General features: G+C 34.8%; 1 protein-coding gene across 2 annotated transcripts in view; it reads right to left on the bottom strand.

Annotated features, from left to right (window-relative positions):
• The window catches only part of LOC111153260 (unc-13 homolog C), a 574,799-nt gene that overhangs the window by 238,593 nt on the left and 310,796 nt on the right, over window positions 1–25,410 (bottom strand). For both annotated transcript variants that reach the window (XM_022512170.1, XM_022512169.1), the window contains one exon: window positions 21,151–21,279. In XM_022512170.1, the coding sequence (XP_022367878.1) occupies window positions 21,151–21,279 (129 nt within the window). The remainder of the gene's footprint in view (window positions 1–21,150; window positions 21,280–25,410) is intronic.

Genomic DNA, 25,410 nt, shown 5'->3' with positions numbered 1-25,410 from the left:
AAATTCTAGATAAAAACAGGCTTGGATTTTTAAAGTAATCTGAGAAGGTATTTCTCAATATGTTATAAATATGACACAAACTGAAACAATCGACAATGTAACTTTAAAAAAAATTTCACCCAGAAAAAACTGCTAAAGCAAAATAAGAAAGATAATAGGACAAAAATTACGTTTGCAACCCTTATGAGGACAAAGATCCAATTTCCCTAAGATAGAATAGATATCCTACAGATCAAAATTCCACAAACCAATAAAAGAAATGAATAAAACTTTGATCAGGGAGTGAATTCATTTTTTTAACATATGAAAATTATTTAAACTCATTATTAATAAGAGAAATTTAAATGAAAACTCTTTAGTAATAATTTTTTGTTATTTATCAAATCAAGAAAAAAAAAACAACTCTAGTAGGACAGTGTATTACTGAGATGTGGGGAAAAGCTACTTTTATATATTGCTAGAGGAAGTGAAAGTTAATAAAACTCTTTGGAAGATAATCTTCCAGCATCTATTAAAATTACAAATCTGTATGTCTCTTGTTCTGTCAATTATACCTCTCGAACTTTTATCCAACAGATACACTTTCACAAATCACAAAATGATATGTATAAGCTTCTTTTCTAGCATTTTTTGTAATAATATAACATTAGAAAAAACCCTAAACTTCCATCACTGCGCAGATTAAATAAATTATGAAATATCCATTCAGTGGAACTCTGGGCAAACATAAAAAAAAATGTATTCTATGCATTGCTATAAAGCCATCTCAAAGATAACACTGTTCAGTGAAAGTACAGAATAGTATAGCATGCTAGTATGTGTGTAAAAAAGTGGATGATGCATATATATGTGTATGTGTGTATCTGTATATATACATGGATAATGATATGTCTATCTGGCAAGTATATATATGTTTGCATATGAATATAGTATCCTTGAAAGGATAAATAACCAAGTGATGATATCATTTACTTCTAGGGAGGTGAAATGGGGAACCAAGTACTTGGGACAGGGTGAGAAAGAGAATTTTTCTATATACTTTTTAAAAAATACCTTTTCATTTATGTAGCCAATGAATGTATTATTGCTAAATAAAAATAAATACAATTTGGATGAAAAGCAAAAAGAAATCAGAAATCAACATCAATTCAGAGATAATCAAACATGATTCTTTGGTTACATGATGGTGAATATAATTTTGTAAAGATGTATTTATTTTTAGAGAGAGAAAGGTGGGGAGAAGAGGCAGAGGAAGGGGGAGAGAGAATCTCAATCCAACTCCCTGTTGAGGGCAGAGCCCCACCCAACTGAGCCAAAACCAAGAGTAGGTTGCTTAACCAACTGAGCCACCCAGGGGACCCTAAAATAATTTCAATTGTTGCCTCCCTTTGATAGGTAAATAACAATTCTCTCTCTTTTTTTTTTATTCTGAGTTACAACTTATACAGAATTTTTGGTTATTGATCTTTTAGTTGTTTTCCCTGAACAACAGCAGAGTTGGGATTTTTCCTTGAGTTGAGAATGCTTCTTTGGCTTATACAACTTTGATCCTATAACCAGCTCTGAGAGAAACCTATATCAAGCAGCTATGACACCAAAAGAAGGAAAGGACAGCGAAATACATTTCCAGCTGTAGCAATTTTGATGGGGTTTCAATGCCAAATTTAATTACAGAGCATATTCCAGTGTTTCCAAATACCTGGAAGGTGCTCTGTGAACAGAGGAAGAGAAACAGTCTAGACATTTCAGAGTTATCCTAATGGGTTCAAAAAACTGTATATTTGTGTATTATAATCTCTTCTTACTTTATTGGGCTAATGGTCACACTTACTTTAAGAAGCACTAAACCAAAATAATATGTTTTAGTGCATGGTCCTATAGCACAAACTCCTATCCGTCCGGGAATTTAGCACAAGACAAGCCAAATGTTAAAGAATAGGATGTTCTGAATATTTATAAGTAAGTTGATTCACAAATATGAACTAATTTAATTTGCACAGCAAGCCTATGAGGTAATTCTTCTTATCCCCTTTTACCAAATTGAGGTTTAGAAAAACAATTTGCCCAAGACTCAACATCTTTCTAGTTGATTGGTGGTGCTGGTGGGTTGGATGGGGGCTGTTCTATTTGAATCCAGGTGTGTCGACTTCAAAACTTAATCTTTCCTTAAGACATGTCCACTGCTAACCAAAATGGAACATATTTTTGGTTGGTATGAAGCAGGCAGGACTACTTATTCTTCTTTAGAACTTGTAAGGGCTGTTTCCCGAAATGAAAAAAGAAAAAAAAGGATCTAGCTCCTTCATCCTGGCCCAGATTCCACCTGTTTTCCAATAGGTTGACATCCCCCCAGGAGTTTTAGGAGACTGCCTTGCAGTTGAAGCACTGTACTGAATCACTAAGAACAAGAACAGAGAACAGAGCCCTGGAAACTCCAACATTGAAAGGTCTGGTAGGGGAGAAGGGTTGACAAAGAAGTCCAAAAGGGAGCCGCCAGCAAAGTTGGAGAACACCAAATGAAGATGGCAAACATATAGAATAAAGTTGTTTCAGGAAAGATGAAGTGGTCAACAGTTACAAAAGCTATTGAGAGGTTGAGTAAAATGAGGTAAGAGAACAGATCATTTGTTTAGGCAAAATCTAAGTAACTCATGATCTAGTTAAGATAGTTACATAAAGGTGGGTAACTGAAGCACAACTGAGGTAGATTTATTTTACCTCTTTTGCCGAGATAATTACACAGTAACTTTGGATTGTCTATTGTGTTTGAATGCTATACTGCATATGAAGAACTTATTGGGGAGCCAAGAGAGACAAAATTATAATGGGGCTATAATTTGTTCCACTATATTGTCTCCTCTATGATCTTAATTATTTTTATTATTTTACTAATGATTCAGTAATATCACTAACATCTACTTAATTTTCTCTAAAATATGAATATTAAGACTTCTATAAATTCTGGGAAGCTGGGAAAGAGGAGACTAAGCCATGAAATAAAATACAGACTATTAGGCAAGTACAACCTTTAAGCAGATTTCTTACAAACCATATTGCTCTCTCACATTTTACCTAGATATTTCACAAAAAGGAAAAAAAAAATAGAAAACAGAAAGGACTCAGGGAAGATGGCAGAGTAGGAGCATCCTAAGCTCACTCTGACCCAAACACACCAAGGTAACAGCTACATTTATGTTACTAACTCTAAAAATGACCTAAAGACAGGGAAAACAGATGTTCTACACCTTGTAATAGTGAGAAAACCACACTGAAAAAGAGGGCCAGAGACTCAGTTGGGAAAAAAACAAAAAAACAAAATAAAACAAAACAAAAAACCCTCAGAATGACTAATCACAAATGGGAGAAACACCACAAGCAAGTGGAAGTAAGGGGATCAGACCACAAATAGGCACACCTGGCACTGGGGACTCAAAATGGGAAGATGAGTCCCATTACAGCTACCTTTGAAAACCAGTGGGAAGTAAACTAAAGGAAGTTTAAAATTTTGGAGATTGTGATAGAGGGCACCACAGAACCTTTTCTATACAAGGCCACTATTTTCAAAACCATGTGATGTAGCTGTCATATCTAATGCACAGAAACACAGACAGTTAGACAAAAGAAGAGACAGAGAAATATGTCCTGAATGAAACAAGACAAAATCATAGTAAATGAACTAAATCAAATAAAAATAAGCAATATCCCTGACAAGAATTCAAAGTAATTGTCATAAAGATACTCACTGGACTTGAGAAAACAATGAATGAACTCTTTGAGAACTTCAAGGAAGAGATTGAAAACAAAAAAAGAACCAACGAGAGCTGAAGAATGCAATAGCTAAGATAAGAAATACTTTTGAGAAAATGAAGAGATTTGAAGATACAGAAGAAAGAAATAGTGATCTGGAAGACAGAGCAATGAAAAGCAACCAAGCTGAACAGTGAAGAGTAAAAATAAGAATAAAGGAAAATAGATTAAGGACACTCAGTGACATCATCAAGTGCAATAGTATTGCATTATAAGGATTCAAAAGGAGGGGAGAGAGAGAAGGGGGGCAGAAAATTTATTTGAAGAAATAATAGCTGAAAAATTTCCTAATCAGGGAAAGGAAACAGACATCTAGGTTCTGAAAGCACAGAGAGATTCTAGTAAGATTCACCCAAGGAGATCCATGCCAAGACACATAAGAATTCAAGTAGAAAAATGCAATGATAAAGAGAGAATTTTAAAAGCAGCAAGTAAGGGGTGCCTGGGTGGCTCAGTGGTTAAAGCCTCTGCCTTTGGCTCAGGTCATGATCTCAGGGTCCTGGGATCGAGTCCCGCATAGGGCTCTCTGCTCAGCAGGGAGCCTGCCTCCTCCTCCTGTCTCTCTCTGCCTGCCTCTCTGCCTACTCGTGATCTGTCAAATAAATAAAAAAAAATCTTAAAAAAAAAAAAGCAGCAAGTAAAAAAACAAAACAAAACAAAAAAAACATTAACACATAAGGGAAAGCCCATAAGGTAATCAGCTTATTTTTCAGAATAAATTCTAGAGGCCCAAAGGGAGTGACACGATATTTTCAAAGTGCTGAATGGAAAAAATCTACAACCTTGAATACCTAGCAAGGTTATTACTCAGAATATTAGAGATGAGTTTCCCAAAAAATAAGAGCTAAAGGAGTTCTTCACTGCTAAACTAGCCTTACAAGAAATGTTAAATTACTTAAGGGGGGGGGGAAACATTAGTAGAAATAAAATTATGAAAAAAAAATTACACAGGTAAAAGCAAACCTATAATAAAAGTAGTAGATTAATCACTTATAAAGCCAATATGGTGGCACCTGGGTGGCTTGGACAGTTAAGTATCCAACTTTTGATTTTGGCTCAGGTCATGATTAAACCTGGCATCAGGCTCTGTATTCAACAGGAAGTCTGATTGAGAATCCCTCTTGCCCTCCCTTGGCCCCTCTCCCCATCTGTGTACCCTCTTTCTAATAAATGGATAAATCTTAAAAATAAAATAAAATACAGTATGGAGGTTAAAACACAAAACCAGTAAAATCAATTTCAACAAAAATTAGTGAAGGATAAACAAAATAAAAATATATAAAATATGACATTATGTACATAAAACACAGAGCAGGGAATAAAAATACAGTGCTTTCAGAATGTGTTAGAATTTAAGTAACCATCAACTTAATAGAGACTACTATACCTATAAGATGCTATAAATGAGGGGCGCCTGGGTGGCTCAGTGGGTTAAAGCCTCTGCCTTCGGCTCAGGTCATGATCTCAGAGTCCTGGGATCGAGCCCCGCATCGGGCTCTCTGCTCGGCAGGAAGCCTGCTTCCTCCTCTCTCTCTCTGCCTGCCTCTCTGCCTACTTGTGATTTCTGTCTGTCAAATAAATAAATAAAATCTTTAAAAAAAAAAAAGATGCTATAAATGAACCTAATGTAACCACAAATGAAAAATCTATGAAAGATACAAAGAAAAAAAAAAAAAGAGAGAGAGAAAGTAATCCAAGTATATTACTAAAAAAAGGCATCAGGGGTGCCTGGGTGGCTCAGTGGGTTAAAGCCTCTGCCTTCGGCTCAGGTCATGATCCCAGGGTCCTGGGATCGAGCCCCACATCGGGCTCTCTGCTAGGCAGGGAGCCTGCTTCCCCATCTCTCTCTGCCTGCCTCTCTGCCTACTTGTGATCTCTCTCTCTCTCTCTCTCTGTCAAATAAATAAATAAAATCTTAAAAAATAATTTAAAAAGTCATCAAATTATAAGGGAAGAAAGCAAGAAAAGAAGGAAGGAATAAGGAAGAACTATAAAAAAAAACAGAAAACAAATGACAAAATGGCAATAAGTATATTTCTGTCCATTTTTAATTGCTTTAAATATAAATGGACTAAATGCTTCAATCAAAAAACAAAGGATGACTGAATGAATTAAAAAAAAAAAAAGACCTATTTATATTCTGCCTACAACACTCACCTTAGACCCAAGGCACATATGGACTGAAAATGAAGGGATTTTGAAAAAGATATACCCTGAACATGGACATGGGGGAAAAAAAAGAAAAGAAAAGAAAAGGAAAAAGCCTAGGGTTGTAAACTTATATTAAACAAAATAGACTTTAAAACAAAGACTGTAACAAGAGACAAAGGCATAACATAATGATAAAGGGATCAGTCCAACAAGAGGATATAACAATTGTAAATATCTGTGCACCCAATATTAGAGCACCTAAGCAAGGCAATACTGAAGGGAGAAAGTGAAAGTAAATACAATAATAATAGGGGACTTTAATACCCCATTTATATCAATAGATAGATCATCCAGACAGAAAATCAACAAGGAAACAGTGGCTTTGAGTGGCATATTAGACAAGACAGAACTAAGAGATATATACTGAACATTCCATTCAAAAATAGAATATACAGTCTTTTCAAGTACACATGGAACATTCCCACCACAGATCACTTAAAGCTGCCAAAAAAGTCTCAATAAAGTTAGTATGATTGATATGATATCAAGAATTTTTTCTGATTATAACAGTATGGAACTAGAAATCAATTTTAAGAAAAAGCTAGGGAAAATACTGACACATGGAGGCTTAACAACATGCTACTAAACAACCAATGGGTAAACCAAGACACCAAAGAAGAAATCAAAAAAATACGTCAAGACAAAGGAAAATGGAAACACATTGGTCCAAATCTTTGAGGTGAAGCAAAAATGGTTCTAAGAGAGCACAATATAGGTCTGCCTCAAGAAGCCAGAAAAATCTCAAAAACCCTGAAACGTCCTTTTCAAACACATGAAAAGGATGGAAATAATAAAGATTAGATCAGAAATAAATGAAATAGACACTAAAAAAACAGTAGGAGAGACCAATGAAACCAGGAGCAGCTTCTTATAAAAGATCAACAAAATTGGAAAATCTTTAGCCATACTTAAAAAGAAAGAGAGAGAAAGAGCTCAAATAAAATCAGAAATGAAAGAGGAGAAATAACAACCAACACCATAGAAATGCACAGGATTACAAGAGAATATTATGAAAAATTACATCCCAACAAATTAGACAAACTATAATAAATGGAAAAATTCCCAGGAGCATATAATCTATCAATACTGAATCAGGGAGAAACAGAAAATTTGAACAAACAAATTACCAGCAATTAAATTGAGTTAGTCATCAAAAACTCCCAACAAATAAAAGTTCAGGACCAGATGGCTTCACCAGGAGAATTCTACCAAATATTTAAAGAACAGTTAATACTGGGCTGCCTGGGTGGCTCAGTGGGTTAAGCCTCTGCCTTCGGCTCAGGTCATGATCTCGGGGTCCTGGGATCGAGTCCCACATCGGGCTCTCTGCTAGGCAGGGAGCCTGCTTCCTCCTCTCTCTCTCTACTTGTGATCTCTCTCTCTGTCAAATAAATAAAATCTTAAAAAAAAAAAAGAACAGTTAATACTAATTCTACTCAAATTATTCAAAAACAGAAGAGGAAGGAAAGCTTCTGAATTCATTCTCTGAGGCCTATATTACCCTGATACCAAAACCAGATAAAGAAACTACAAAAAAAAAGAGAACTACAGGCCAATATCTCTGATGAACATAGATGTAAAAATCTTCAACAAAATATTGGCAAACTAAATCCAGCAATATATTAAAAAATCATTCACCATGATCAAATGGAATTCATTCCTAGGATGCAAAAGTGGTTTAATATTTGTAAATCAATCAATCTGATACATCACATCAATCAAAGGAAGGATAAAAACCTTATGATCATTTCAATAGATACAGAAAAAGTATGTGACAACATACAACATCCATTCCTGATTTAAAAAAAAAAAAAAACCCTTAACAAAGTAGGTTTAGAGGGACTATACCTCTATATAATAAAGACCATATATAAAAAAATCCACAGTTAACATCATATTTAAAGGTAAAAAGTTGACAGCTTTCCCCATAAGAGATGAACAAGATAAGGTGTCCACTCTTACAACTTCTATTCAACATAGTACTGGAAGTCCTAGCCACAGCAATCAAGAAACAAAAAGGAATAAAATACATCCAAATTGGTAGGGAAGAAGTGAAACTTTCACCAATAACAGATGATAAGATACTATATATAAAAAACCCTAAAGATTCTACCAAAAAGCACTAGAACTGATAAATGAATTCATTAAGGTCACAGAATACAAAATCAATGTACAGAAGTCCATTGCATTTCTATACACTAATGATGAAACAACAGAAAGAGAAATTAAGAAAGCAATATCATTTACTATTACACCAAATATATAAAATGCCAAGGAACATATTTAACCAAGGAGGTGAAAGATCTATACTCTGAACACTATAAAACATTGGTGAAAGAAAGTGAAGATGATACAAATAAATGAAAAGATATTCTATGTTCATGTATTGGAAGAACAAATATTGTTAAAATGTCCAGACTACCTACAGAAAAATACCAAAAGCATTTTTCACAGAACTAGAATAATCCTCAAATTTGTATGGAACTACAAAAGACATTGAATAGTTAAAAAAATACTGATATAGAAAAAAACAAATAACAAAGAAAGAAAAAGAAAAAAATAGAAAAAAAAATCATAATTCCACATTTCAAGTTATATTACAAATCTGTGTAATCAGAACAGCATGGTACTGATGCAGAAACAAATAAGATCAATAGAACATGATAAAAAGCCCAGAAACAAACAGATGATTATATGGTCAATGAATCTTTGACAAAGCAGGAAAGAACATCCAATGGGAAAAGGACAGTTTCTTCAACAGATGATATTGGGAAAATTGGACAGCTACATGCAAAAGAACGAAACTGGACCACTTTCTTATGCCCCTCCCCCACAATCCTAAATGAATTAAAGACCAAAATATGAGACCTGAAACTGAAAATCCTAGAAGAGAGCACAGGCAATAATTTCTCTGACATCAGCAGTAACAACATTTTTCTAGATATGTCTCCTGAGGTAAAGGAAATAAAAGCAGAAAAACAAACTATTGAGACTGTATCAAAACAAAAGGTTTCTGCACAGCAAAGGAAACCATCAATAAAGCTAAAAAACAACCCATTGAATGGGAGAAGATATTTGCAGATGACATATCTGATAAAGCATTATTATCCAAAATATATAATGAATACAATCCACACCAACCCCCCCCCAAATAATTCAATTAAAAAGGACAGAAGACATGAACCTATGTTTCTCCAATGAAGACATACAGATGGTCAACAGACACATGAAAAGGTAAATTCCTAGAATCATACAACTTCCTAAAACTGAATCAGGAAGAAATAGAAAATATGAACAGACCAGCAATGAAATTCAATCAGTAATCAAAAAACCCCCAAAAGCCAAAGTTTAGGATTACATGGCTCCAATGATTTATATCAAACATTTGATGAGGAGTTAATATTATTTCCTCTCAAATTATTATTCTCAAACTATTCCAAAAAATAGAAGAGGAAGGCAAACGTCCAAATTCGTATGAGGCCAGCATTACCCTGATACCAAAACCAAAGACACTACAAAAAAAGAAAAAAAAGAAACAAAACTACAGTCCAAGTTCTCTGATGAATATAGAAGCAAAAATCCTCAAAAACATATTAGCAAACCAAATCCAACAATATATTTAAAAAATCATTCACCAAAGTCAAGTAGAATTTATTCGTGGGATGCAAAAGTCGTTTAATATTTGCATATCAATGTAATATAACACATTAATAAGATGAATAATTTAAAAAGGTATAATCATCTCAAGAGATGCACAAAAATATTTGACAAGATGCAACATTCATTCATGAAAATACTCTTGACAAAGTAGATTTAGGAGTACATATATCAAGTCAATAAAGGCCATATATGAAAAACCCAGAGCCAATATCATACTCCATAGTGAAAAAATGAAAGCTTTTCCTCTAAAAATCAGGAATAAGACAAACATGCCCACTCTTACCACTTTTATTCAACACAGTACTGGAAGTTCTAGCTGCAGCAATCAGACAAGAAAAAGAAATAAAAGGCATCAAAATTGGTAGCGAAGAAAAAATTTTCATTTCATCAGATGACACCATACTATATATAGAAAGCCCTAGAGACTCCCCCCCAAAACTGTAAGAAATGGTAAATGAATTCAGTAAAGTTTCAGGATATAAAATCAATATGCAGAAATCGGATGCATTTCTATACACTAATAATAAAGTAGCAAGAATAGAAATTAAGAGAACAATCTCATTTATCATTGTCCCCCCAAAATAAAACACTAGGGATAAATTTAACCATGGAGGTGAAAGACCTATACTTTATAAAGTATAAGACAGTGAGAGAAATTGAAGATGACACATATTTAAAGATATTCCATGTTCATATTGTTAAAATGTCCATACTCAAAGCAATCTTTAAATTTAAGGCAATCCCTATCTAAATACCAAAAGCATTTTTCACAGAACTAGAACAAATAATACTAAAATTTGTATAGAACCACAAGAGACCTGAAATAGTAAAGGATCTTAAGAAAGAAGAATAAAGCTGGAAGTACCACAATTCCAGAGTTTAGGATATACACAAAAGCTATAGTAATCAACATAATATAGTCTTGGCACACAGACACATAGATCAATGGAACTGGATAGAGAGCCCCAAAATAAACATACATTTATGGTCAATTTATGAAAAAGGAGGAAAGAATACACAACAGGGAAAAGACAGTCTCTTCCGTAAATGGTGATGGAAAAACTGGACAAGTACATGCAAAAGAATGAAATTGGACCACTTTCTTAGACTGTTAAGAAAATAAAATCAAAATGAATTAAAGACCTAAATTTGAGACTTGAAAACATAAAACTCCTCAAATAAAACATTGGCAGTAATCTCGTGAACATCAGACTCAGCAACATATTTATGGATATGCCTCCTGAGGCAAGGGAAACAAAAGCAAAAAATAAACTATCGAGACTATACCAAAATAAAAAGCTTTTTTACAATGAAGGAAACCATCTACAGAATGAAAAGTTAACAAACTGAATGGGAGAAGATATTTGCAAGTGACATATCTGATAAGGGGTTAATATCCAAAATATATGAGGAGCTTATAAACCTAACACCTAAAGAACATAAAAATCCAATTAAAAAATGGGCAAGGATCTAAGTAGTCATTTTTCCAAAGAAGATATACAGATGGCTAACAGACATATGACATCACTGATCATCAGAGAAATGCAAATCAAAAGCACAATGAGATACCACCTTACACTAGTGACAATGGTTAGCATCAAAAAGACAAGAAATAACAAGTGTTGACAAGATGTGGAGAAAAGGGAACCCCTGTGAACTTGATTTGTCTTTGTAGGAATATAAATTGGGGCAACCACTGTGGAAAACAGTATGGGGGTTCCTCAAAAAATCAAAATGATCAGTAATTCCACTATTGCATATTTATGCCCTGCAAATTAAAAACACTACTTTGAAAAGATATATGTACTCCTGTGTTTATTGTAGATTTACTTACAATAGGTAAGATATGAAAGCAATACAAACATCCACTGATAAAAGAATAGATAAAGATGATATGGTACATATATTTGGTGGAATAATCATGAAAAATGAATGATGTCTTGTCATTTTTGACATGGATGTTCCTAGAGGACATTAGGCTAAGTATGGTAAGTCAGACAGAGAAAGACAAATACCATATGATTTTATTTATACGTCATATCTAAACAAAACAAAGCCAACAGAAAGACTCAAATGCACAAAACAAAATGGTGGTTGCCAGAGGGGAGGTGTTGGGGGGGGATAGGCAAAATAAAGGTTATTAAGAAGTACAAATTTCCAGTTATAAGTCACAGAAATGGAAGCATAGCATGGGGAATATAGTCAATAATATTGTAATAACATTTTATGGTGGTAGATGGTGAGTACACTTATTGTTCTGAGCACCGAATAATATACTGAATTGTTGAATGGAATGTTGTATACCTGAAACTAATATAAGACTGTATGTTAATTATACATACATATATATGTACATACATATATACCTACCATTTGTGCTTTGGAGTTTTATGAAGTCTTTCTTATCCTGCACTAGAAAGGTATTCTCCTATACTACCATCATTTTTACTACTTACACTCACCTCTTTCATTCTTTTGAGTTTACACTGTATATAGTGTTAGGCAAGAATCCAGTTCTTTTATTCCTTTATCTCCATATGATGAGATTCCATATAATTTTCTTAACACTCTATACTAAACTGTTGTTCCTTTCCCTAATAATATGTGCACAATTTCTGGTGTAAAAAAATTCCTGGTTTTGTACTTGTTTGTGAGATTTGTTCTTATGTGAACCATTAGCTCAGGTAGATTCTGTTAGTTTTGTATGTATATAGTCATATCATCATATAAATTATGAAAGTTTTTTTTTCCTTTCTAATACTTATTATATTTCTTCAAATATTACATTATAGAACAGTATTAATAGGATAATTATATTTCTGAATTATATTTCTTAAACTTCATCTGTTTAACTTTAAATGTTAGCCATAAATATTTTTTAATGTAACTTTAACAATTAAAAAAAATTTTGTTCCATCCTAGTTTTCTGAGTTTCTTTTTTAATCATAAGGAGGCATCAAATTTCAACATATTTTTTATACTTATGTTGAATAAATATATATTTTTCTTTTAGTTAAGTACTAAAGTGAATTATAATATCTATCAATATAAATATCAATAGATTTTTCTAATGTTGAACCATCCTTGCATTTCTGGCATAAAAATTCTTGGTCCACTTATATTTTAAATATGTCATTTGATAGTTTATTTTGAAAATGTTTCATCAGTGTTTATGAAACACTATGGATTTATTACTTTCTTTGCATTCATTGTCATAATCCATTTTTAGAAGCAAGAGTTTCCTAGTTTCACTGATACAATATACTCTTGTTATTTTAGAATTTTTATTTTTGTTTTCAAAAGCTTTCATTTGTGACTTTTAATTTTACTTTGTTAGAAAAACTGAAATACACATTGATGAAAACAAAGGTCTAATAATGTTTTAGGCTTTGAATTTTCATGTTTCTTCTTCATCAATACATTAGTAAATACACCTCTCATTTTGAGCAATTTCTTTTTATAAGAATTTATGTATCACTTATGAAGCTGGTATTTAAGAAGAAATTTCATATTCATAAGCTTTTTCCTACACATTTTACAACAAACTTTAAAAGAGAATTAAATTTTAAATGTCTGTATTTACTTAGATTCAGTGCTAATACAATAATCTCGTGAGGTAGTGAAAAAGTACTTTATGTGCAGAATGAACACCATTCTCTAAACTAATGCTACTGATTGCAAAAGAAAGCCCACTGCTTTAAAAAAATAATAATAATAATCACCATCATCATCATCATCATCATCATCAAAAAACTTAAGTCAGGGATACTTTCTAGCCAGTACCTTAATAATCACTATTTAAATAATATCTCAAAAGTTAAAGAATTAAATTTGTAAAGAATTTGTAATTTCAAAATCATATCTTATTTTTAACTTTCCTTTTATTACTGAGTTATTTAGAATTAGCTAGAGCAAAAACAAAGGCAAAAGAACAAAACTAGATAACTAAAGCAACTGCTTTGGCTAAACTAATAGGAGAAGTACACACCTGTGGCTCAAGGTTAGACTTTTCAAAATTTGATACCTTAAAGTTCATGTAAGTTGCCCGTTTAAAATATTCTTGGAGGGGGGCGCCTGGGTGGCTCAGTGGGTTAAAGCCTCTGCCTTCAGCTCAGGTCATGATCTCAGGGTGCTGGGATGGAGCCCTGCATCAGGCTCTCTGCTCAGCAGGGAGCCTGCTTCCCCCTCTCTCTCTGCCTGCCTCTGCCTACTTGTGATGTCTGTCAAATAAATAAATAAAATCTTTAAAAATATATATATATATTCTTGGAGGGTATTTTCTGTCCCAAGAACTTTTCAGAAGATAACTTGGTCAAGTTTTAAATAAACAGCAGGATACTTATCACATGCTACACACATACAAACAGATGTTTCTGTATGGAATTTCCATTAAATAAGTATTTGCTGATTTCTGCTACCCCATATGATATATAGTGTTATGTGCTGTAAATTCAATACTAAATAAGAGAGTTTTGTTCTTGTTAAACTCAGCATGTACTATGGGAGTTAGACAAGTAAAAGGACATTTTAACACATGTGAGAAAAAAAAGGGCATGCTTTTGATCACATGGTACTACATGGTACTAAATGGCTTACAATGAAGTTTACATTATTTCTAGTAAAACTGGGAAAGAAGAGGAAAGAAGGGCCTGCTGCTGTTCTTTAAGACCACAGACTGGAAGTTGCAAACATAGTTTCCACCACAGAAATATTCATTGCATATTATTTGTAAAAGTGCAATGTTAAAATTGATACGTACGTTGTGGTATCAAATGTAGTACATTTATATGATAGGTAGCCGTAAAACAACAACAACAATAACAAAAAAAAAACAAAACTGAACAAACAAAAAAACAAGAAACTGTTCCTAAACATATCAGCATAGATAATTATCAGAAAGTAATACTGAACTTTAAAAACTGCAGAATTCCTACCAAATAACATTTAGGCAATCTGGCTCTGAAGTTAGCACATGTAACTATACAATTGTTCTGCCTATTCATATAATGTAGTACATGAGAGACTGGTTGAGATATAGATGGTACCACAAATAGATAATAGACATGTATATTAATTGTACACAAAATGAATCAGAAAGCTAATATCAAATTCGTAACAGAGATTGCCTGAGAAGAAAGAGGCAGGGTAATTTGATTTGGGAGGGAAATAAAGAAACTCTAGGCATATATATATATATATATACATACATATACATACATATATACACATACACACATTTTTTTCTCATCAATTTATAATAGGATTATGTCCCAATGAACCCATCATAAATTGAAAATGCTGTAAGTCAAAAATGCCCTTGATAAACCCAACCAGCCATACATCTCATCTTAGCGTAGCCTATCTTAAATATGCCCAAAATACTTACATTAGCCTCCAGTGAGGCTAAAGCATCTAACACAAAGACGATTTTATAATAAAGAATTGAAGGTCTCAAGAAATTTATCAAATAATGTCCGGGAAGTGAAAAACCGAATGGCTGTGTGGGTACAAAACAGCTGAATCAGATGTTTACCCTTTTGATCCTGGGGGTGAAGTTGCTATGGCTTACTCTCACTGCCCAGAATCATGGGAAAGGATGATACCACATATCAGTAGTTCACAAAAAGATCAAAATTCAAAATTTCAAATATGGTTTCTCCTGAATGTCAATCATTTTCACATCATTGTAAAGTCAAGAAATCGTAAGGTGAACCCTCCTCAGTTGGAGACCATCTGTATGTGATTTTCCATAAACAGGTAGGTACATATTAGGTGGTAGGCAGGTAGGCAGGCAAGCAGGTGGCTGTTCATTCGGCACTATTATATATCAGGCACTAATGTAAGTGTAAACTCACTGCAGGGAACAAATGATAGTTTTCTAGAATAAAATATAAACAGTTCAATCAGACTTGACAAGTACTTTTTTCAGACTTGAGAATTTTTGGCCTATCCTCTCCTAGAAGAACATCTATATGAAAAGACAATCTGTGGAGGGCACGCATTGCATGGAGCACTGGGTGTGGTGCATAAACAATGAATTTGGGACACTGAAAAGAAATAAAATGGAAAAATAAAAAGACAATCTGTAATCTGAAGTTTGCCTTAGGAGCATGGAATAGAAAGGGAAATTAACTTAATGATCTTAATAATCATATCATCAAGCAAGAAAACATCCATTTTATTAAAGTCCACAGAAGGAGGCACTCTATTTGTGGGATGGGTAGAACAGACTCTTTAAAACTCCAAACCTTGGGACGCCTGGGTGGCTCAGTTGGTTAAGCAGCTGCCTTCGGCTCAGGTCAGGATCCCAACGTCCTGGGATCGAGTCCCACATCGGGCTCCTTGCTCAGCAGGGAGCCTGCTTCTCCCTCTGCCTCTGCCTGTGCTCATTCTCTCTGACAAATAAAAAAAAAAACTCCAAACCTCAAATTTAAACAGAAAAAAACCCCACCTGAGTATATTAAAATTGAGAATGTTTTTTAAGTGTACACTGTGACAAAGATAAAGACCACAGTTTGTGAAAAATCTTTGCAATGTTAAAAGCTGACAAAGGACTAAGAAACTCAAGAATATTAACCAAGAAAAGACAAAAATTCTATTTTTAAAAATAGGCACAAGATTTAAACAGATAATTTATAAAAATGGTCACTCAAAAAACTAATACAGTTATGAGAGGATTCTTAAACTCATTATTAATTAAAGAAATATAATTAGAACATTGGACGAGCTTACAGATTATCTCATGTGTCTTTATGCAGGAGATCAATCACCTATGTCCACATGGCCACACTGGAGTTCTTAGTTCTGCTAAACTCAAGGACAAACAGAGCTAGGTGACTCAGCCAAGGTGAAGGCTGTTCCTTGAGTGCGCAGCTACTTTGACTTTTCTCTTAAACCTATTTTCCATTTTTATTCCAAGCACTGCTTTTACATGATTCTTCAAAAACCCCTTTGGAGAAAGTATGCTTCCACATTTAAATAATCAGAATTATACTGTGTCTAACAACCCTGAAATTCTTGGTTTTTTAGTTTCCGGCATTACTTCATCTAAAGAGAACTCAGATAAAAGAGAAGTAGCATGAATATTAAAAATACATCTTGACGAAGAAACTAGGACATGAAGAGACTCAGTAGTGCATCCAAGGCTACAAAAATAATAATCAGGAAAGCCAGGATTTGAACTCAAGGGTTCTGACATTAGAGACCATGTTCTTGATCACAGATTTTGAAGTGGAGTCATTGAAAGAGACTCTAAATTGCTAATAAAGAGCTCTTTTTACAAATTTTGGTTTTTATTAATTTATTATTTTATCAACCTTACTCTTTGTCAGGCACAGCATTGAACACTGGGGCTACAAAGAGGAAACTCACAGCTTAGTGGAGAAGACAGGCTAAGCAGTTATTATACTATTTTGTGCCTACTCAATTCAGCACGATAAGTGCCCTAGTGAGAACATGTCAGGCTATTATGAGACCAGAGAGCAGGAGCACCTAATTTAGCTAGGAAAGGCCCTAAAAACTTTCTGAAGAAACAGCCAGATGAGCTAGAGTTAGCCGTGAAGGGGATTGGGGAAAGTGAAACAAATCCAGGCAAGTAAAGACAATGCAGACGAAGGCATCAGGAGTTTAGTGCTTCGAATCATAGAACGCAAGGTGGAAAAGAGGTTGAAATAAAGAAAGGATAATGGCAAACTGAATTTAATCCCATAAGTGAATGGGATTATAGAGTTAAAGATAGGCGAGTCTCAAAAACCTGGATATATTTTAAATAAAGTTTGGGTAGCAGGTTAGAAACTGATTTGAAGGTCTGTTAGTCAAAATAAGCTAAGCTGTGCTGTGGTAACAAATAAATCTACAAATCTCAATGAGCTAATGCAATAATGGATTATTTCTTAAATATCCAAGGCTGGAGAGCCCTCTTCCACCTGGTAGCTATACCATCTAGAGTGTGTGTACTTCAAGGTTACTGCAGCAGAGGAGAGAGGGCTGCAGGATATTGTGGGATGTTTTCAAGCACTGAAACAGGATGTGGTGTTCATTGATTTCTCCCATATCTCATCTTTTAGGAACCTGCAGCATGACCCAGCATAGCTCAAGAGGCTTTAGGCAAGCACTTGAGTGTCTACTATAGAATAGAACACTCCTTTCTCTTATGACAGACCATCTATTATGATAGACCAAATATACCTATAAATTGTTATTGTATTATGTGAGAAGAATTATTGTTTGTTCATTTATTCAATTCATTCACCAAATGCTTTCTTGAGCACTTACTATGATCCAGGCATTCACATAAAAATCAAGGGGTCCAACACTATTCCTGTGGGTAAACTCTTACTTAACTCTCCATTTCCACGACGACATGTGCAAAGGACAGAGTAACAGAGTTAATGGAGCAGAAGGTGTAATATGGGCCAGATCCTGCATCTTATAGGCAATCATGAGGACTCTGAATTTGACTGAAAAGAAGGGACTTCAGAACATTCTGTGCAAGAGAGGGATATGATCCTACTTACTTTTTAAAGGATCATTCTTGCTGCTCTACTGAGAATAGACATAGAATGGTAGGGTGCAAGCCGTGATCTCTATTAATAAACTATGGAGTAATCCAAGTGAGCAATGGTGGTGGCTCAGATCAGGATGGAAGCATGGAGCTGGTGAAAAGCAGTCAGATTCTGGATGTATTGTGAAGACAAGGCATTTCGTTTGAAGATAAAGTCATCAGAATTACAGGACAATTTAGATATGTGGTGTGAGGAAAAAAGGTCTTGCACTCCCAAGAGAACATTGCAGTCCACTGAGGGGAGATGAACCTTTATCATTAAAACTTTTCTGAGATGGTTTCAGAAGGGCTCTAGAGAGAATTAGTTTCCTAAATTATTCAGAACCAATAGATGCTTCCTTTAGAATTTCAAATGATAATGTTATTTATGGAAAGGTCTTTTTCTTAGACGGAAAGGTTAGCTCCAAATACTCCATTTTCCCATGCTCACAGGATTTCTTTTTTTTTTTTTTTTTACTTTATTTTACAGAGAGAGAGAGATCACAAGTAGGCGGAGAGGCAGGCAGAGAGAGAGGGGGAAGCAGGCTCCCCGCTGAGCAGAGAGCCCGACGTGGAGCTCGATCCCAGGACCCTGAGATCATGACCCGAGCCGAAGGCAGAGGCGCAACCCACTGAGCCACCCAGGCACCCCTGCTCACAGGATTTCTTATACAATCTGTATAGATCTCTCTACCTAAAAAGAAGACTAACTGGTTGGCGAACTACATAAATGTCTTTGTTTTTAAAGCCAAGTTGGCAAATATTAAGCTAAGCTCAATTCATTTTGATGTGACACCTCATTTACTTTCTGTTAGGGACATGTTTGCTTTCTGGGACCTGCCTGTATTTCTATATCTTTTATAAAAATAAAACTCTTCATGCTATTTATTAATCAATAGTAGTAGGAGAGTAGAAAGACAGTAAATAAGGTATGCCACATTAGTGATTCGGTTCATCCACTGGGTGGGAATTAGTAGAACAGCAGGTCATATTTAAGTTGAATTTGATGAAGGCAGAGAATGGGGAAACATTGAGATGTACATGACAAATAAATGCATGGATATAAAACAGGATGGCCAATTCATGAAAATAATAGACTTTAGAACTCATGAGAGGGGACAGTGGATTTGGAGTTATAAGGAGTAAGAAATTGAGGCCAACAAGGTTTGGTAAGATTGATTACGATTTATGTATCAATAACATACCTGGTAAAACAGTTAAGTTTCAATTTTAACTTTTAGTTAAAATCAAGACAGTGAGGATGCCTGGGTGGCTCAGTTGGTTAAGCAACTGCCTCTGGCTCAGGTCATGATCCTGGAGTCCCAGGATTGAATCCCACACAGGACACCCCACACAGGATGCCCCACTCAGTGGGGCGTCTGTTTCTTCCTCTTATCCTCCCTCCTCTCATGCTCTTTCTTTCACCCTCTCTCTCAAATAAATAAAATCTTTAAAAATATAAATAATAATAAAAAATAAAGACAATGAGATTGAAAATGTAAAAGAACTGAAGAGCCTTACCGGAGGAAATTTGTAGAAAATGGACAAAGGAAGCCATTAGAAAGCCACCCAATGGAAAAGCACAGTTGAGAGACAATTTGATCATTAGAAATCCAAGAGAACTAAGTTGCTAAACTACAGCACATCTAGCAGGAATAATAATCTAAAGCTATGAACAATTATGTGGTTATACGTTGCTTTCTTATAAAATGATAAACTCCATTTAAGTTTTTTCTCCTACTAAGTTTAGGAAGTCAGAAAGTTTTAATACCCAGCTTGAAACCTAGCTTAAAAGACACTCACTTGCTTTCATCCACTGTATGCTATCTAGTTCCAGCCCCACTCAAGTAACCAAGAAGTTCCAGAGGCAAATGTGAAGTTTTCAATATCAAATGGAGTGACTGCTTTCTTCAGGAAAGTGGACAGGCAATAAATACATATTAAGAAGCCATCCCTAAACACTAGAAGTCTTTGAAGTGATAGCAATGCATAAACCATAGAGTGCATTAGAAAACTCGAATGTTGTAAACAATGTATCACATATAAAGAGGGAAGCAATGTTTATGAAATTACATTACCAACAAAGGATTCGTATTCAGAATCTATTTTAGAATTTGTTTACAACTTAATAAATAAAAGACAAACCCACAGAAAAATCAGCAGAGGATTAATAGGCAATTCACAGAAAATAAAACTGAAGCGTTTATTGTGCATATGTGAAAATATGTTCAAACGGACTAATATGAGTATTTATCTCTGAAGGAAGAGGAGGGAGGAAAATTCCATTTGGAAAAGGCACAAAGGGGAAGGTTGCTTTGTGTGTAACATTTAATGCCTTCAGATAACAAAGAACAGAGCAAATATTACTAAATGCTAACATTTGGTGATATTGGTGGCAATAATATGTACGTTTGGCTTGCTTTCTCTATTTTCTTGTGTATTTTTGAAATATTCTTTAATAATAAATTTACATGTATGATGATTTTACCATCCATTATATAAATATTTCCACATCTATCACTTTTATGAGGTAACATGATAAGGAAGGCAGTTATGACTTAGGGGAAGAACATAAGAGTCGAGCTGGAGTCCTAAATTCTAGTTCCAGATCTGCCACTTGACCACTGTGTGACCCTAAGCAAATCACTTAATTGTTCTGAAACTGATTCCTCATGTGAAAAACTTAAAAACAAAACAGAAAGAAAACCAATATCTATAACAAAACCAAAATCAATAACATAAAGTTATTTTAAGTGGTGAATTATTTCATGTAAATGAAAATGATGTTCATATGTGAAGAAAAGATATTGGGACTTCTCAAAACCCATAGTTAATGTGAAATTAATTGAACATATTTTCCCATTTAGTGTCATTCTAAACTTACAGAAACATACATTAGAAACAGAAAGGAAACATATATCTTTTCTTACCGGGTCTATTAGCTGAGAATAGAGTTCATGGCAATTGTCAAAAATATATTTGTACGTAGAATCCAAGCATGCTCTAACACAGTCCTTCACCACCATGCTGGCCTTTGGGGGGCTTTGCAACTCCAGAACCTGACAGACAAATTTTTTCCTTAAGTTCAAAAATAGAAGATTGCAATCCAGTATAAACAACTTAACCTCAATAACTGTTTTTAGTTGCTTTTTCTATGTTCAGGAAAAATGTGGTCTTAGCAATGTTTTAAACGTGTAAATATTTACTTTAACTTCCTGATACAACTCAATGAAAATGATCACAGTTGTAAATATTCAGCTAGAAGCTCTTAGAGTGACTAATCACATTATTCATCCACCTATAATTTGCAATAATTCAATAGTTATCACCTACTGTATGTGTGACAATGGTTATATTGCAATGAACAAAAGAAATAAAAATCCCTTTCCTCATGGAGCTAAATTCTAGTAGATAACAAAATTAATCAATAAAATATATGATGCTCACTGAAAAGAAAAATAAAGCAGAGAAAAGGGGATGGAAAGTGTTTTAGTGGAACAGAATTAAAACAGAGGATACAATATTAGGTGAGTTCAGAGAAGTAAAAGGATGGGACTAGGAGGAACATCTGTATCTAGACCATTTTACAAACCTTAGCTTTGAGTAAGGTGGGAAGCAATTTGACATTTCAGCAGAAGAGCAAAATGACCTAACTGAACTATCTTTTAAAAGGTTCCCTTAGGCTACCTAAGGTGGGCTATGGAAAAAGTAGAGATACCAGTAATGAGGACAGCACAGTAATTCAGTCAATATAGTGCTTGCACTACGGTATTAAGCTAGGGGAAATCATGTTTAGAATAAACCATGTTCTGGTTAATTTGGGAAGGAAGAACTAACAGGATCTGCTGACAGACTGGATGATTGGTGTGAGAAAGAGAGCCATTGGGACCTCATGGTTTCAGTCTAAGAAACTGACAATGGAGGTGGCTCAACTTAGATGGGCAAAGCCATGCACAGGAAATCAGGAACTTGGTTTTAGACAAGTTAAGAATGAACAGGTTGTTATGCACAGAAGTAGATTTCAAGTAGACATTTAAGTATATTAGTCTAGACTCATGAAAATGTGGGGGCTGGAGATACAAATTTAGAAATTATTAGCTTAAAGAAGAATTTAAGGAAACAGGACCAGATGAGTATGTATATAAAAGAGAAGTCTAAGAAACAACAACAACAACAACAACAACAACCCTGGATAATTCTAGCCATCAGGCAAATGAGAAAGAACAAAGCAGTGGAAACTGGGAAAAAGCAGCCAATGAGATAGGAGGAAAACTAAGCAAGAAGGAAAATCTAGGGAAGAAAGGGTTTCCTGGAGGAAAGACTGATGACATATACTGATACTAAACATTGTAGGATAAGGATCAATAACTGACCACTAGATTTGACAATGGTCTTTAGTAATTTTGACAAGATCATTTTTGGTGAAATGATGGAGTAGAAGTCTGATTGGAGTGAGTTCAAAAATAAGGGTGATTTTGAAGATTTATTATTGTTAAGATTTCAGTTCTCTCCAGATTAATCTATAGATTTAATCCAATCCCAAACAATGTCCCGATAAGAAATAATACCAACTAAGCAATTCTGAAAAAGAAGAAAAAAGATGTAGGACTCACAATATCTGACTTTAAGACTTGCTATTAGGGTACAGTAATCATGACAATATGGTAAAGGTGAAAATACAGACAACTGAACAGTATAGAGCCCAGGAACAAACTCAAGCAAAATGGACAACTGATTTTTTATAATGATGCAAAGGTAATCCAATGCATAAAGGATAATACTTTAAATAAATGGTGTTAGAGTGATTGAACATGTGGTATGCAAAAAAAGGACACCATACCTTCTATCATATTTAAGAAAAAAAAAAAAACTCTCAAAACACAAGACTAAACATATAGGGTAAAATAAAACTTTTAGAAGACACATAGAGAAATCTCTTGATGACTTTAATTTAGCCACTATTTACTACTTACACTACCTGTAAATCAAAAAACTGATGAAGTAAACTTCATCAAAATTAAACACTTTTTGCTGTACAAAAGGTACTGTTAGAGAATGAAAAGACAAAGCAGGCAGGAAGACAATTCTAGCAAATACAATACCTAAAAAAGTCTTGTATCCAGACTATATAAAGGACTCTTTTTTTTTGAAGTTTTTTAAAAATTATTTTTTGTAATCTCTAAAACGTGGGGATTGAACTCATGACACCAGAGATCAAGAGTGTCATGCTCTTCCAACTGAGGCAGCTGGGGACCCCAAAGAACTTTTTTTTTTTTTTTTTAGATTTTTTTAAATTTATTTATTTGACAGACAGAGATCACAAGTAGGCAGAGAGGCAGGCAGAGAGAGAGAGGGAAGCAGGCTCCCTGCTGAGCAGAGAGCCCGATGTGGGGCTCGATCCCAGGACACTGGGATCATGACCTGAGCTGAAGGCAGAGGCTTTAACTCACTGAGCCACCCAGGTGCCCCCCAAAGAACTCTTAATACTCAAAACCAAAACAAAAAGAAACAAACCAAAGAAACCCAAACAAAACACTAATAGAAATGAGCAAACTATTTAAACAGATTGTTCATAAATGAAATTCAGATGGCAAACCAGCCCAAGAAATGATGATCAACATTATTAATAGAGAAATAAAATTAAGACAGTAAGATACAATTTCACTATCAGAATGGCTAAAAAATAGTAATAATAATTACAACCACGGAAAATACCAAGAGCTTCACCAGAAGATGTAGAGCAACTGGAATTCCCATACATTGCTGCTAGGAATGCAAAACTGTACAAATGCTTTGAAAAAACAATTTGTCATTTCTCGTAAAGTTAATCATACATTTATGAAATCACCCAGGAACCTTGCTTCAATGCAAGTGAAAGCTTCTGTTTACACTAGTAATATGTACATAAATATTTTTAACAGTCTTATTTATAACCCAAACTAGGAACAACTCAAATGCCTGTAGTGTATACATAACCAAGGATTCTACTCAGCAATCAAATGGAATAAACAGCTGCTACACTCAACAAGATGGATGAAAAGCCAGTGTGTCGTGCTATGTAGCGGAGAATTTTATTTACACGATGTTTTGGAAAAGGCAGAACTGTAGGGAGACAACAGATCGGTGGTCACCAAGGGCTGGGAGAGGGGTTGAGTCTAAAGGAGCAGCCTGAGGGAATTCCAGAGGACCATGGGACTGTTTTATACGTTGACTGGAGCGGAGGTTATACAACCCCACCAAAACTCATAGATGTGTACAATGAAGGAAGGAATTTTACTGTCTGTAATGAGAAAAGAAAATGGGAGGTTGAAATTTGCTCAAAAGATACTGGGAGATTAGAAACTGGGAAGCCAACAAAGAGGATGACTTCAAGGAGTTTGGGTATTACAGGAAAAGAGGAATTAGGGTAGAGCTGCTGGAGAAAGAAGTGGAGTCAATCACTGAAGAGAATGGGGGGGACTGCTGCACCAAGGCTTTAGTGCTCCAGAGGGGATGAAATCGATTGCACAGGTGGAAGAGATGGCCTTTTCTAGGAGAACAGACAGCTAATCAATAGTAATAAAAAAAAGAAGGAAGAGTAGATGGATACGGATGCAGGTGTGTAGAGAGATGGGGTGGGTGGGAGGAGGACGTGGTCTGAGCTTGAGGAAGCTCTCCAGACTTTGCTCCTGTTTTTTTTTTTACAGGGAAATAGGAAGCAAGGTCCTCAGCTGGTAGTGAAGATGGTAGAGGAGGGTGCTGTTAGTCTGAGACTTTGTTTCCAAACACAAGACTGGCGACTGAGGAATGGCAGATACGTAGCACACGTTAGGCACCCCCTACCCTCACTCCTATTTCCCCAAGGCCACAGTGCTGATGGCAGGCATCACCTGTCAATAAAGTAACACTTCCCTCTGAGCCTGGTTGGAGGCTTACCATCATTCTCTACTCACTGTTCTGGCAGCTGCTGCCAGGAGGTCAGAATGGATATAAATTCTAGTTATCCCAGTCACCCAATTTAACTGTGATTTTAAGCCAAATGAATTTTATCTGAACTTCAAAAAATCTAAGTGACTGCTGATAGAGTATGGTTTTGTTTTCTGTCTCTCCTATTATACAGTACCATTTTTAGTGCTTCTAGTGAAAACAAGCATGGGCAGCTGAAAACTATATATATATATATATATATATATATATATATTTTTTTTTTT

This window comes from Enhydra lutris, unplaced genomic scaffold (genome assembly GCF_002288905.1).
Source record: "Enhydra lutris kenyoni isolate GAN:26980312 unplaced genomic scaffold, ASM228890v2 scaffoldscaffold31, whole genome shotgun sequence".
In the NCBI taxonomy this organism is placed as follows: domain Eukaryota; kingdom Metazoa; phylum Chordata; class Mammalia; order Carnivora; family Mustelidae; genus Enhydra; species Enhydra lutris.
Note: the sequence above shows the minus strand (reverse complement) of the source record. Positions and strands in the feature narration are given on the sequence as shown.